The sequence below is a fragment of the Spodoptera frugiperda genome, chromosome 16 (genome assembly GCF_023101765.2).
Source record: "Spodoptera frugiperda isolate SF20-4 chromosome 16, AGI-APGP_CSIRO_Sfru_2.0, whole genome shotgun sequence".
NCBI classification, from domain to species: domain Eukaryota; kingdom Metazoa; phylum Arthropoda; class Insecta; order Lepidoptera; family Noctuidae; genus Spodoptera; species Spodoptera frugiperda.
Window position 1 is genome coordinate 4,697,900 of NC_064227.1, and position 16,731 is coordinate 4,714,630.

Genomic DNA, 16,731 nt, shown 5'->3' on the forward strand with positions numbered 1-16,731 from the left:
ATCGTGTTAGTTAATTAATTAAAAACTGTGTTTCGTAATACTCATTCTTAGTTAGAATCTAACAATGAATTGCGCAGCAAACCTAGCATAGTCTTAGTCATAATAAAACAGAAAAGGGCGAATGATTCACTAAACATCAACCTTTATATTAGAACGTAAAGTTGTTTGCAAATAACGGACCAAATCCGCCATTTTGGTCTGAGCGGAAAATTTCAGTAGGTATCTTAAAATTTCTTGCCCTAAGTGTTTTTTTTACGAGCTATTGAACAACCTTTTACTACATTACATTAAGAATTATTAGGTTAAGTATACAGTTCTTTTATTGTAAAAGTATTAAATGTCCAGAATTGATATTCAACGATATCTTCTGGAGATATAAAGTTACAATGCAATGAAGCAGAAACATTGAATCACCGCCGGTATCAGAAAAAATGCTACGAGCAATATTTTGGATCCCCAGAGAGCACTTTCTGTTTGTAGTGGACAAGTAAATCAATAAGAAAGCACTTGTCCAACTTACTCCGTTGGTCTTAACCTCCGAATTCTCTCGTATCGTAAATCTGGAGACATTTTGGTCACTATCGGAGCCTTGTCCATCACTTGATTCCAAATCTATAAAAGGTTCTTAGTACATATCATTTGATCATACTTCATAGGACTACATTCCATTACTTGATGAGTTACCCTGCGGTAAGGTCCTCAAAAGCCAGTTGATAAGGCTCATCTGTTCATTCAAGTAACATGTAATTAAATTACTATCATAAACTGAAACGGCTCCCTCGTAAATAAACCGCCATCAATATAGGCCAATCGCGGTAATAACTCTACAATTTATTACACCATTAAAATTAAGATTATTTACTTTTAATTATATCTAGATAGTTGTTTCTGTTTGTTGTTATGAGGAAATCGTTAACAAAGCGATTTTGTATCGTGTTTTTTATTAGAAGTCAATGATCTTATCGATTGTGGGATATAGGTTTAAGAAAAAAATGTGAATACAAGATCAATATACTGGGCGATTTGTTTACGTTAATCATCTGGCTCTTTGTCTTTACTACTAAATTATATTCCATCTGGATCATTGCCCTTTACGAAATCTAACATAGCTCTTTCATAATAAGTATGAACCAACAAGAACCGAAAACCGATTTTACGTACATTGAATGCTTAAACGATTGGCCACCAGAGAGTTTGTCAACAGTATTTGGTTACCAAGTCTCAGGGAGCATTTTGTGCCTAAGACATAGTATTCAATATGTTTGAACAATTTGGCAGACGGCGAGACTTCCTGGCACCGCTTGATAGCGGTGAAGGCTCAAGTTGCTTGTGATTTGTACTACCTGGGTCATTTACAGTGCAAATGTACTCAATGTACGGACGAACTGATTAAAGGGTGATCCGTGTAATGGTTTTATTACGTACAGATAGGCGTCAGGTCAGGCTGGCAACGTTATCTACTTATTTAATGTGTTAGAATTAGTGTCTAGTTACATTTGTTCATGTTTCTTCTTTTCATGTTTAATTTGGGAAAAGTTGTGCTTGAATCACGATAAACAAAGGAAAGCCTGTCGCCAATAAATCGCATAAAACACATTGTTTGTTTTAGCGCTCAGCGTTTCATGTGCGCAAATCCAGTTATCGGCTTATCTGCAGTCATAACAGATTCTAAGCCGACGATATAAGGGGCGATACGGTTTGTTATGAACACTGAAATTGGCTGCACGTTTATAGATTTTCAATTTTGTGACACGTGAACGTGATACTAGTCTGTTAAGTTTACACTTTAAATGGCGCAGCGGTTTGATATTCACTGGAGGTGTGAGACGGTTCATATTATGTATACTGCGGCACAGCCGTTATTTACGTATTGCACATGCAATGGGAACGTATCGATACGTATCACAGTTTACGCAGAGTGCAACGCTTGACTGGTCCGCTGGTGCTAACACAGTTCGCACGGATGGTGATTAATATGCATACTATTCCGTTGTACGAAGCTCTACACGCTTTGTTTACGTTTAAATTCCATTTATTGTGTGAAATGTGTTAAATACACACACTCTAAAAAATAAACCAAGAAGTTTTATACCAATCTTAGTAATATTTACCTTAGCGTTAAAATTATGATAAAAAACACAAACGTCACACTGTCAAACACTTTCTGTGACAGTTCAAAGTTCTAATTTTCTCTTTATCGTTGTTTACAGATAAAGTGCGCGATGGCGGGATCACTGACCGACTTGTCGAGCCTATTATGAACTGGAAGCAATAAAGAATAGATAAAGTTCCTAATGAGTCCTATTTGAGGGTTTATTTGGGAGATGGACACACTGCACGTGGGTCATGGCCACAGTAAGGGGTCCAGTCGAAGCCAGTCTCCGTCCACGGCAGATCTGGCGAGGGATCCTGCAGTGGTGACCGATGATGCAGTCATCAGGTCCAGAGTACAATCGCCCTCGACTGTACATCATGTTGTCAGTGTAAGTCAATGTTTGTTTTGTAATTTGCAGGTGTGTGTGTGAACAATGTTTTGCACGTTGCATCTTCTTTACATTTATTCGTTGGTTGAGTTTTGGTGTGCGGTATATCAGAATTCATCTCCGAAGTGCCTAGTTGGTTAGGTAGGCTAGCAGTACTAGCTTCGAAAATTGTCCAAAATCTTTTTCCAGGAATACTTTTTTATTCTTACTCTCACCTGTCGCACTTCCGAGCATTTGGCTACCAAGAGAGCCAATACAGAATCTCTAATCACAATGGGGTTCACCACCTGTGTCATTACAATAGCGTATTTACCTGATGTAGCATGAATGTATCTTTATCCTTTACATACAATAAAATAGCATCTTACAAGTTAAATAACTATAAGAAGTGATTGACCAGGCTCACATAGTAATGCAGATGCCTTTAATTTTAAGACATCTCGAACACTTTTATTTACATTTTCCTTTGTGTTGTGATTGCGTGAAGGTAGAGATTTTGATTATGATCTGGAATCGAGTATAGTTGATTTGGTTTTTCGAAATTGTTGATTATAGCATCTCAGTTGTAGCAGGATGTTTGGCGTTGAGGCCGGTGGCAATAGACCCTGTCTCATAACACACGTAACTGGCGAAAATTACATATTATTTTGCTTCTAATGTTATTTAACCTTAGCTTTTGGACAATACTGATTTAACTTATACTAGTCTTACTTCAATAGTCTTACAATAATCTTAAAACCTACTAACGATTAGCAGAATCCATTCATGCAGCAACATTCATACCAGCTAATCAATGTGCGAAACACATTGTACTGCACTAAGCCCCGTGTCCTCGACTGGCAATTGCTACTCGCTCGCTAATATCACTATAATATCGCTGTAATAGAATAATTAATACTAGCGCTTGTTATTCTATATGACAGCATATGACAACTGATGGCTGACTGATGATCGTAGAACGGCTTAGTACGTTGTACCTATAACTATATTCTTCTTTATGCGAGTACGTTCTCACTATAGTCTTCATTGTACCATCCCAGAATTCTAAAATTATTGTGTCCTTGTGTCTAGTTAGTCGAATAACTAAGTATAGGTTTTTTTGTGTGGGGAAAATCATCGAATGTCTTCTCTCGGCTTCGGCGAGGCGAGAGTATCAGACTCTTTCTGACTAAAATTTTCCCTTTTTGAGCCAGGGCCCCGGTAACCCGCTAGGCAGACCGCAGCTCCGAAACAGGCATTAGCCCTACTGGGCCCAATCTGAAATAGCGATAGGTTAAGGACAAGATCAGTCAGTTAATAATATTAGACTTTTCAATTACAAAATTCCTAGTCCAGAACTCCATCGTTGCCTTTGTTTGCCATTCACGGTGTTTGGAATTGGTGCTTTCAGCAGGGGGAAGTAACTTCCTATTCTCATGCGTGTGTTTCTGCACTAAAAATACATGTATCAATTCGGATCCTCTTGAGTTTATTTCATAACAGTGGGTGTATAAATATGATCAACTTTAGGGTCCAAGTAAACTCTAGGATCTATGGGATTTAGGGGTTGAATTGAAACAATATCACATTCGGAAACTTCTAAAACCACTAATCGTTGCCGTTGTTTGCCATTCTATAGGATCTTGCTTTAATAATGCTTCTTGTTCTTAATGATGATTTTATTATGGCAACAAACTATCAAAATCTATTTACCGTTTAAGTAACAGATTAGGGTCTGCAGAAATATAGCTAACAACCTTCCAAGTTTCCTCTTAAGTAAGTTAACAGTACTTCGTGTACCAGCTGCTAGAGATTTCGATTTCAATTCATATCTCAAGAAAAAGAAATGAAGCGAAGTGTGGAATTATGCACAAATTTATTGAACACAAACAATTAATTATATGTTGATGTTGAGCAATACTTACGTGGAATTGATTTTACTGAGATATTCTTGAACATAACTTACAATTACAATACGCATCAATCTTACTTTTTTATCCTACGAAGGTCCTATAATATTATAAATAATACTATAGGACTTTCGTCGGCTTTAGCCGACTACGTTAAACACTAGATAAGTCTATATTCCCAACAAAAATACTAAATTATCAATTCCATTAGCATAATGTTTCCCGCGGTATCTTCGAACTAGGAGTTTATGAGCTAATTAGGGCCAGACAGATGACAGAGTCGGACACTATTTCAACTTGCTATCAAGGATACAAATCTGTGATGTCTCATCGCGAGGTTCATTGCTAGTGACCTCTGGTACCCTGACTGTATAATATGCATTTAGGACATAGTTTCTACTCGTATTTTAAAGTATTTTGAGTGAGTGAAACTATCATAAAGCTTTTGAATCTCCTCTCTTCAAATAGAGATGAGTGGAAGGAGGATAGAGAGGCTCTTGCCCTCCAGTGGGACGATCATGGTTTAAAATTTTCTATAAATACTAAACGTGTCATGTGAACACAGGACCACACTATAAATAATAGAAATTACTCGTAATAATAAATTGTTCCACAATCATACAATAGAATTAATTGACTTTCCTCTAACTAAAATAGTCTACAATATTGATCAGTGTTTATTATTATGATACTACCTACGTAACTATTTACAATGCGAATACTATACTGACAACAATTCGGAACATTGTGGCTGATTTTCCTCCATGAAAAATTACCCTTAGCCACTTTTTTTATGCGACTGTGTAAGAGTACAATGTTTACTATCTACAGTACCTACGTAATTTGCTAATCAGAATCCCAGACATGTTTACCCCGATTCAGACATGTCATATCATACATCATACATGAAACCACTGGTAAAAAAAATGGAGGCGAAATAACCACAGCCCGTGCATCAAACAATTAAAACTTCCCAACAGGTTTCAAACAAAGTTTCCTTTAAACTCAATGGAATTAGTGTAATGTGTTACTGCAGCAGAAAGTTATTTACTATGCTCCTCCTGGCCTGTTCCCAAATAGGTTGGGGTCACCTCCTACCGGGGTCTTAACCAAAATTCTGCAATATTTCTTCCGAAGCTTAGAAGAGTAATGTGACACTGTTTTCTAGACCTCAATGTGGCAATTTCTATCAACTTGTAAGTCTATATTTTCATGTAGGTAGTACTCTGCATAGAGTTTGATTCTTACAAGACCCATGTGGATGTAGGAATATAAATCTGAGCCTATGTATTCTGCGCCTAGTCGGATTAAGAAAATGTCTTCCAAGGACCACCAAAGGTGGGGCCCAGTAGGGCTATTGCCTGATCCGGAGCCTCAGAATACCAAGTGGGTTTACCGGGGCTCCGGCTCAAAAAGCAGGAGTAGGAACTTGTTAGTTTTTACTCAGTAAGAGTCTGACACTGCCTCTCGGCTAGCCAAAGGCGAGAGAAGGCATTAGATGATTTTTCCCCCTTAAAAAAATAAATAAAAAAGCAAATCATAAAGGCTATACCTATATTTTCTCGAAATGTGACAAACTCACAGGGTTTCTCATAGGGTTTGGCAAAAACTACAAACAAATAACAAGCCAGCCCTAGTTATAAAAACTAGTAAATTCTAGAAGCCCAGACTTCTCAAACTTTTATAGCCAATAAAACTACTTGTGTTTATATTTTATATTTAAGTACTTGTCTCACAAACTGACTCATAGTTCAAACAACTTTCACATCACAAATGTCTCGACTTTGTTTATGTTATGTACTTCCCTGATTACATAGATACATAAATGTGCAAAAATGTGTCCTGCAGTCTTAGTTTCAAGGTCCACAATTCAAGTTTGTCATCAAACCGATAGTGACGTATTTATTGTCGATATAGCATTTACTTTGTGTAAGCGTGAGTAATGTTTGTTTTTGTTTACAATTCATTGTTTTTCACTATATTTTTCAAGGATTATTGATGACCGTCATAAAGAGAAGGTTTGTTATATTTTATTCAACATAAGTATCTACGGGTGCTTTTCCAGAGATGTGCTATGCTACGTTGCTGTGGATGAGTTTGGCTTCCACCAATCATATTCATTGGTACACATAGCTTAGCAATGGTGGAAATGGACTCAGCTAAGCTAGGTTAGTTAATGAAAAGATGCTTGTTATGGATGGCTTCCCTACTATCGATACATCGCATACTCGAGCTGCGCATCTTCTTCGCACAGCTACATAGCTTAGTATCAGTGGAAACGGACACATAGTTTCACAGCTTAGCTATTACATCTTCGTAGCATAGCTACATAGCACATCTCTGGTGGAAAAACACTCTAATGTACCTATGAGGAGCACATTTTCCCTATCCTGGCCTGGATAGTTGTTATTAATTTAATTTATATCGGGAAGGGATCCTATTGGCTCATAATAACCTGAACAGCAGGGTAGATAAATTGATATATTGGCAGGGGACGACTAGATAAGCTTATTCCTGGATTATTTGAACAATGATATCGTAGGTTGGGGTTGTAGATAAAACCGATATGATATTTACATGTTGCCCCGATTATAAACAGTTAGGGTCTGCCTATTGGACATTGATGACAATTTAATCGTTATATTATAGTTTTCTTTTTTGTTGACGACGCGACGCACAAAGAGAAAAATTGTCATGAATTTCCTCTGCTTGTGTTGTGGGCTATCACACTGTTAGATTTAAATCATCTGGGTCACTTGACTCTTATATATGCACGAAGAATCCAAATATTTTTGCTAAATAGGTATAATGCTGAGTGGTAAACAAAACATAGTATCCGGCGCGAATGAATCAACCAATCAGAGCGCCTAACTCGCTTTAGTTTCATTTTTGTTCAACGTAAAGCAAACTTATACTGAGGATACAGAACACTGCAGTATTTTAATAATTAAATTTCCATAACGTTAAAGAAAAACGTACCTAAACGTCACGCCTTACGATGAAAGTAAAAGAAAAAACCAATCAACTACTAACAACCTTTAATATCCACTAACTCTGACATTAAACACGGTTACTGCATTACTATAGAACAGTTTAGTCATAAGATAACGCCTCTAAATGCGCCATTGTTCATGAATCATAACAGATTCAGTGCACCAGACGTTTGAACTGCGACATTTCATTTAGAAAGTACTTCTACTTCTATATAAGGCTCTATATACTCAGGTATATAGGTACCGCTCTCTAATTATGTATTACGAATATTGATGAGCACGCCCCTCAACCTAGTTTGGATACCTATAAACTAATCTAGGTTGTATAAAATACTGTTTTAGTTCGGTGAAAAAGTTAGGTTCTTATTAAAGTTGCTATTGTTCTCTGAAGTGTGCTAATGTTGGGAATTATTCTAAATGCGAAATTTTGTGTGTATGTTTGTTACAATGGCTGAAGGGATCGGAATGAAATTAGAAGGAATATAATGATCTGAAATAACACACAGACTACTTTTTACCTCACGAGAACGTGGGCGAAGTCGCCGGCAGAAGCTGGTATTGAATATTTTTAATTCTGATGAGTATTTGGGGATTTTTGTTAATCATGGTCTGACGTGAAGTTTTGTGTGTCATTTGATTTGATATTGGGAAGTACTGGTACACCCACGATAGTGGGGAACTTGATTGTATGCAGTTGATAATTTTAAATACCCTGTCATTATAATTTCCCGATACATAACAGTGCATAAAAACCCCTTTTTTGCCAAATCTGCTTGAGTCATTAAACCCCGAATTTAAAAAGTCTTATCCTCGGTAATCAGGACTCAGTCTCATTCAGAATGTAATCAATCACATTTTTTAATCGAACATTTAACACCAACACTACACATAACGCTTGACATATAATGCTTTGGCATTCGTCTCCCAATCGTCACGCATTCGTCAATTGACGAAAGCATACGTGCCCGCGTATGCCGTCCGTTTTGTCACTAGACAAAACCACCAACGATTCTCTATTGTCTAGTAAAAAGAAAATCAATGAATATACCTAATTACCTACTATTAAACACCGACTTAAAGCAGTTATGTCAATCATTGTTTTGACGTGCCCATCAATGCAGTTATCAATCATCGTTGTTTCCATATAAATCCATTTGTCATGCCCATTGTCTGCTGCACATAATATAATTTGAACGTGTAAAGCTTCATTATAAGACAAGATTTCGTACGAACGTGTTTCTTTATTAATTGTAATTTGACATAATAACTGAAAGTGATATATGTTTTTGAATAATTTTATTATAATCAGTTTTAGATTGATGTCAAGTGTTGTCATAGTATTTTGGTGTTTTTGTTAACTGTAAATTCTTTATAAGTAATTTTAATATTTATATTTGTGCGTCAAAGGTTTAAAATACCTTTAATTCAAGTTCAAATTCATTTATTTACATAATAATGTTTTACCTTTAAAGACCTATCTTAAAATTATATGAATTTAATCGGATTTTGGCCATTCTTATTAGTTTGAGTTAAATTTGTGATTAACTGTATATCAATAGTTATAAAGAACCTTATTTATTCTACCATAATAAATCATTATTCACTCTCCTACCTAAAATTAATTATTATATTTCGTGCGGCTCGAACTGTAAACTCACAGAACTTCAAATATTTTTACTAGTTAAAATTTGAAACTCCTTAGATTTGCTCATAATCGTATCAATGGCTGGTCGCAGTTTTAAATCGTACCTAGGTTCATACCAGACCTCCTTTTCGTCAACATTCAAGTCTAACCTACAGTTGGTCACTACAAGCGCGCTCGGAATCTGCATGCACATTACGGCAAAGGTGTATAATTTGTGCTTTTTAAGCCACGTCGCGCCTTTTATCCCCTAAGGGGTTGGCCGAGGTGCACATTACGGCACGTAATGCCGCTATACAATGTACACTCACTTTTCATTTGTGTTATAAGTTCCATGTAATAGGGGGTGAGCATATTGCTAGGGGCACAATTCCAGAGCGACTACTGAGAAATTTTGTAAATTCTGGAAAAACCGAAATAAGCTCAGTAATACTTTGTCCGACCCGGGAATTGAATTCGAGACCTCTTGTCCGGCAATCGTACTTGCGATCACTCGACCAACGAGGCAATCTCAGTCTTGTATTTTTTAAACAGATTTTAAATAAAATACCCGTTCAACCTCTCTCAGCGTCTGAAATAACTTGTTTCCGTTACTCAAAAAAAAAAAGATAAAATATTCAAATAAGTTGTATATGAAGGTATTAAAACCTGTTTGTTGTTACAGGAACCGTCTTCAAGTACGTCATCGTCGCGACACGGCGAGCGGGCGCACCATGTCAAGTCCCATTCTAGGGACTTGGGCAACAGCCCGTTATCAGCCAACACCACCGGGAATACTTCTAGAGAGTAAGTAGACCTTCATAACATTCTAGAAGGAGTACAACCTAGGAAAGGTAGAAAAATTTTAGCCCTTGACTACAAGTACACGGCCTGATCGGAAAACCGAGCGTGAAACAACGTTTTGCGGGGCTCGGGATCGAAAATTAGGAGTGAGGTTAACGGAGGCCCAATTCCTCCCTTCCCAGTCAGTCCCCAACAAGTCTGACATTCCCTCCCCAAAAAGCGGCAACGCACTTGTAACAAGTGTCAATGAAAAGTGGCGATTGCTTACTATCAGATGATACGTCTGCTCGCTTACTCGCTTTTTGCGTTCCAGAACAAAAAAAGTACTGCCTAGGAATAGAAAACTATTGCAGGCCAATGTCACTGCTATTATGTATTTTTCTATTGCGTCTAATGTAATGAATCTCTTAAAAAATCTTAAGTCTTTTGTCAAGTAATTTACGACCAAATTCAAAGTCAAGGCTTACGTTGATTGACAAATAGAATGGGCCAAGGATATTTTTTACGGAAAATAAACTTGTAAACAGTAATATAAGTAGTTTCGATTCATTCATTCACACAAACCAAATGATTATGGAGACATTATACAGTTTACTTTAAGTTAAGCAAAAAATATAGAAATGGAAAAACACAATAAAACTTATATTTCTTAGCGTTATTTACTTATTACTAGTGCTTAGCTAACAACAAAAAACGAACAACGATGCCAATATATTTATTTATTTATTAAAGGTTCACAAACAGCTTTAATAAAAGAATATTAAGTACGGTAAATACATGTCAGTTTTGAGCTTATACAGTCGCCAGTTATATTTTTAATAACATTAATTGTACAAAAAAAAACATTGTATGTAACTCTCCAAAAAGCAATCCTAATAAATACCTGTAAAATAGTCAGAAAATTCATGCAGATAGAAGACAACGAGATTAATCACCAAACGACACCCACAAATACCTAACCCCGCTCATCACACCTGTATTTACTTGGCCTCGGCCCGTAAATATGGACGAAACTAGCTTGATAGCTACGAAAAGAGATAAGTTTCTCAAAATTAATTATATTATAAATATATCTTCAGGTTGGAAGACTCGCCACAGAAGAAAGTCCTGCCAGGTCTGATGGCGCCGGGCGACTACCCCAGTGCGGTGTTCAGCCCCAACGTGTCGTATGCACTCTCTTCAGCCGATGAGTATGGATCGCCCGCTTATAGAGGTAAAATATTACGTCTTCGACTGCAATTTCCATTTAAATGTAAAAAAATATTGTTAAGAATAAGTTCTGGGCCAGGAATAAGCAAAAATAAGGTTTCATTAACTAAAAAATCACGGTTTACTCACGTATATTAATGGAGAAAAGCTCTACTAGTAATCTTGGGTTCAATTCCCTGCTAGAGTTGTTGGCTTAACGCTCGGTTTACGGTGTTATGCCATGATCTTTTACAAAGCAAAATATAACTGTAAAAATAATTCTTCTGGTAATAAAAAGCATGATATTTAGTTAAAAAAAAACGAATCCCTCACCTCACCTATCTATCTGTTCGCGATAAACAAACTCCTAAACATATTCTTATACGATTGCAACTGCAAAAGTAAATAAATAGTTCGTGATCGTTTTATGGTGTACTACTAATGGCAAGCTAATATGTAAACAGATGAGGTTGAAATGTTTATTAAAATCATTATCACTAATATTTATATTGTAATAAATCAGATATTTCCAGGATAAATAATTATGATTTTATTTTGGATTTAGTTGTCACAAATATAACAATTCTTTCACTGATAGAAAATAAAGCTTCTTTATAGTATACTAGCTTCTGCCAGCGGCTTTGTCCGCGTTGCCGCGAGATAAAAAATATTTATCAGCCAAGTCAACTCACAACCCTGTCTGTATACCAAATTTCATCAAAATCCGTCCAGTAGTTTCAGCGTGATTGATGGACAAACATCCATACAAACAAACTTTTACATTTATAACATTAATGTGATGCCTTTTTTAATTTTGTACTTTTTTTGGGTTTTCAGGTCAGGATGGGGACTATTCAAATCAAGGTATTTTTTTTTAAATCTTTTTATAAACAAATAAAAACTTCTATTGATTATATGTACCTACTTAGCAACGTAAAAATGAGACTTACTGCTTATGAAATAAAGTATATATCTGCTTTAATATCACAATAATAATAAGGTACCTATTTAGAATGTTTCATTATAACATTATGTAGTTTAGTTATATATAATATCAACAACGATATTACCGCACGATAACAAAAATATTGACCTAACAATTTCTATATCGACCTCATTTATCATTCTATTTTAGTTTGATATTAGACTTTGAACAAAACGGTTTAAAATTAACAGTTAATTAGATTTAAATTATATAATATTCAGTATACAGTGTAGTTAACAGGATAACTAATTATATGTGTTGTGTTGTGTAATATTTATATAAATGACATAAATACATAATAATACGTTGTTTGTATATTAATAACTGGTTTTGTATAAGTCATGTAAGTACTAGTATTTACTCGTACTTTAATTGGTCATATGTTTCTAATAGTTAGGTGGTATTGCAATGAGATGTTGTGTTTACTATATATAAAAAAATACTATTAGTACAGACAGCTAAGTTATTTGGCATGCAAACCAGAATGTAAAGATTAATTAAGCGTATAGACAGTAACTATTGACTAATTACTGATATGTATTGTATAGGGTACATTAATATGAGACAAATCTTGAATACTTTTTAATTTTTTTAGTAATACGTCGTTCTATTCAATTTTTAATTCAATAAATTAAATATGTTAATTCAATAAATTAAAAATTGAACGTTTGAATGATATCTCAAAAAATTTGGCATGTGATAAAAAGTACAGGATTTTGGTAGTATTACCTAAACATAGATAGAGAGTGTCCATAAATCATAATACTAGATTTCTATTCCTAAACATAATAAATACTTTGTTTTTATATGGACGTGATTAGTTGATTACTATGATTGGACTATATAGTGATAAGCTATCGAGATTTATTGGTCATTATTAGTCACTATTGATTATTAATTATTTATTATTATTTTGTATTAGTCCGTCATAATCGTCATTCATAAATAGTGTACGCTTTGAACACGTTTTCATTTAATTATTGACTATTTTCTCTTACATGTATTTTTACAGTTAGACGAAAATATAATATTATTATATACTCTATTTTGTAAGCAGTAAGGTATATTTTCAAAAAGCAAAACAAGTTAAACAAAACTAGCCCAGCTGTTTTTGTTCTTCGCTATTGTACCAACAAACATAATGTTTACATTGTGCTTCTATTTTTGTTTATTAGGTATTTTTTTCAAGTATACTACCTAATATAGTAGTGTTAATAGTGTATAATATAATTATAATATATGTGTTTGTGTTGCAGACGAGAGTGACGGAGCGAACGTGACGTCATCGAAGGCGATGGCTGCGATTGCGCACCTCAACACGAAGATCGAGCGCACCAAGGATCTTATACGACTGGAACAGACTATACGAGATGGTGAGATTTATTATTTAATTGTACTTTACTTATGGGTAGATTCTAGACCTCCTGTTGCTAATGAAATAATTCTAGGTATTAACCTTATTAACCTCTCGTATGCCGTATATAAGACAACAATAGAAAACACTTTGTGTCTCGCGTGGATCCGCTTTCCGAAGATACGAAGGGCTACAATGGCTAGCCTAACCAAACAGGCTCCAAATCCTAATCACTAAAAGCCAGCAATAGACGCGAATAATAACTTCACTTCTCGGTTCAGATGTCCATGGCAACGCCGATTGCCCACCATGAGGTGATCCATCTGCCCTTTTGTAGGCCTATGCGCTAAAAAGTAAAACATAACTGTATACTGTAAAATTAAGAGGAAGGTCATATTTCCGTATACACATAACATTACTGCTTACCTTGTCTGTCTTTGTTAATTTTTAGTCAACTGCCTTATACGTCGATTAGTTGCCTCCGACCTATATTATAAAACAAGGTATTATATTGAGTATTTTCAGTTTTATTAACAAATACGTATAATTGTTTACAGACAACGTGAACGAGTACCTAAAGCTAGCGGCGAACGCGGACAAACAGCAGTTGCAGCGCATCAAGGCGGTGTTCGAGAAGAAGAACCAGAAGAGTGCGCTCTGCATCGCCCAGTTACAGAAGAAATTGGAAGGGTACAACAAACGGATCAAGAGTTGGGAGGTGAGATCTTACTTCTATAAATTCAACATGTTCTATGTGATAGCCTTTTTTATGATGACCGGAGAGAAACTTTCAAAGGCGCCTAGCTTTTGGGGAGAAAGACTAAGTAGTGTGGAATTTTTACCTCACTTAGAACCACCCCAGTGGTCACCGTTCAGCAATGATAAGAGGGACCAAGTACTTTAATTAGATCTGCTCTGATTCTTATGGTGTAACGCCTGTTACGGTACATCCCTAAGGTCTATCTAATAACCCAGCAACGTGAATTTATAGAATATTTCCATTTATTCCCATTTCTTGTGTTATACTTTTGTTTCTATTGACTCAAATTTGACTTAACAGTAATCAGATTATTCTGTCGGTCAAGTAGATGCAAGAACAACTGCTTAGTGTCAATTCTGACTTCGATTTTCTAGTCTATCGATAGTATATCTCTATAGAAATAAGTTTTTTGAGAAATTAAAAACATCATTTTATAATGTATTGTATGTATTTTTAAGTAATAAATAAATAAATAAATATCTCTTTGGAAAATGCACCAATATGAGTTACAGTTAATCGTCGATAACCCAGACATGAACGCAAGCTGTTTTTATCTTTAGTTATCCTACATTTTTAAGTTAATTTACTACCCTCCCTATAATATCGTCACCCGCAATAGATTCGAAGTGTAGCGTGCAGTTGATAATGTTGCAGCAACACGGCACGAGCGGGCAGGCGCACCGCCAGCCCAGGGAGGTGCTGCGGGACATGGGACAGGGACTCAAGTTAGTATACACTGCAATATTATTGTTTTATCGTAGCCCTAAACTAAGATATTCTCCTGTGCCTTTACAAACACACAATTGCACATCAGACAAAGTTAGTCAGACGGTTCTGGAGGCCCACCACTATTATTAGATACGAAGTATATTATCAAATTTAAACCTGTAGAACAGTACTTATTTCATATATTTTATTCAAATACCATTCGTTCACGAAATTTGTCTTCGAATTTTATGCAGGGTTCAAAAATATTGAAGTAGGGTTAGAAATTAAAAACATGAAAAACTAAAATAATGTCGTTTCGGAGGATCGTAGTAAGAGACCCCTTGTTTTCATTTAACATTTTATATCACAGTACCAGTACCAGTACTACATATAGAGTGACTAATAATTAGTGAAGGATATTTAAACACGTGATCTTAATCATAATTACAAACAATTTTCCCAAAAAACCCTTTTTTGTGAATACACATTACTTTTACTTTATCACAATAATAAAATGACATATACCCTACAACAATAACCACATCATTCTCCTACCCCCAGGAACGTAGGCGGCAACATCCGCGACGGTATCACGGGCCTAGGCGGCAGCGTGATGGCGGCGCCGCGCGAGTTCGCGCACCTGTTCTCGCGGTCCAACCGGTTCGGATCCGCGGACAACATCGCACAGCTCGCCGGTCTGTATTATACACTACTGTTTTGGATTAGCAAACAATGTGTGTTTAGGTTTATGATGGCTTTGTGTGATATTTCCAGTATGTACAGTGAATACATATTAAATATAATACATATTTATTCACCCTGTTATGCGTCAAATAGTATAAATAGAATACTAATTCTGATTGAAAATTTTATAGGTCTGTCAAAATAATTGGATTTTGTTTTATGCAGCTGGAAATATCATTAAAAAGTCAAACTGCAATGATTTTAGGCAGTGGCCATACAAACCAAAATTAAATGCAATTAAGTCCGCCATTCACTTGTATTTGTGTGAGAATTAAATAAATCTATATACTGTCTATCCAGACTTAAGTAAGATGATTACCTACATAAGCCTAATGCTACTTAACGTTTGTCTACAAATAGAGTAGAAAACTAAATTATATGGGATTGACGTAAATTTTGACATTTGTCAGTGTCATCCCCACACACCAAGTTTTCTATTCTTTGGCTGTAGGCAAGGGCTAAAGTAGAATTTCCATAGTATGTCCACTGCCTAAAAAAACGTAGAAATTATGGTGTGACACTTAGTCACTCACGTTACAGACAGCATACATACATGATACAATACAAAACACACAATTTCAATACAAATTACAGTTACATAAACTATCAAAACAAAGTATCTATCAATAATAGTATTTTTTTTACTTTATTTCCTATATTTCTGACATAGTTTTCCATTCTCTCAAGCTCTAGAAAAATTCTTCTTTTCTTCTTATAAAAAAAATATGTAAATATGGCCTTAAATGTAGTCAGTAAAGCTTTGGTCGTTTGCTTTTTTATTTCTATAGTTTATATTCTAATTTAGTTACCATTTCAAAACATTTTTTGTGGTCATAAAAGTTAGAAGAAATCTATGAACTTTTGCTTTCATTATTTTTCAATATCTATTGTATCAACACATACTATAATACTAGGTTTAGTATAGTTATAAAGTTCTTTAAAAACGGGTTTTCATTCATAAACTGGTTCCACTTATCAAATAAATGTCTCATTGAAAAAATCGAATTCTAAAGGTAATACGTTTATAATATGTCATGCAACGTGTTGCTGTAACGTGGCATAATGTTGCAAGTTTAGTTCGTGTTACACAACATGTTACAAGTGTAACATGCGTAGTAACAAGTTATGTATCGCGTTGCTGCAACACTCAATGTTGTATAACATATTATGGAACGTATTCTCCCTGTATCAGAGTCATTGGG

General features: G+C 35.4%; 1 protein-coding gene across 1 annotated transcript in view; it reads left to right on the forward strand.

Annotated features, from left to right (window-relative positions):
* Window positions 1–16,731, forward strand: part of LOC118280734 (transmembrane and coiled-coil domains protein 2) — a 44,024-nt gene that overhangs the window by 10,505 nt on the left and 16,788 nt on the right. Inside the window, 8 exon segments of the mRNA XM_050699419.1 lie at window positions 2,211–2,483; window positions 9,672–9,793; window positions 10,870–11,003; window positions 11,816–11,842; window positions 13,220–13,336; window positions 13,875–14,035; window positions 14,732–14,802; window positions 15,347–15,480. Of these exon segments, the coding sequence (XP_050555376.1) occupies window positions 2,325–2,483; window positions 9,672–9,793; window positions 10,870–11,003; window positions 11,816–11,842; window positions 13,220–13,336; window positions 13,875–14,035; window positions 14,732–14,802; window positions 15,347–15,480 (925 nt within the window). The 5' untranslated portion in view covers window positions 2,211–2,324.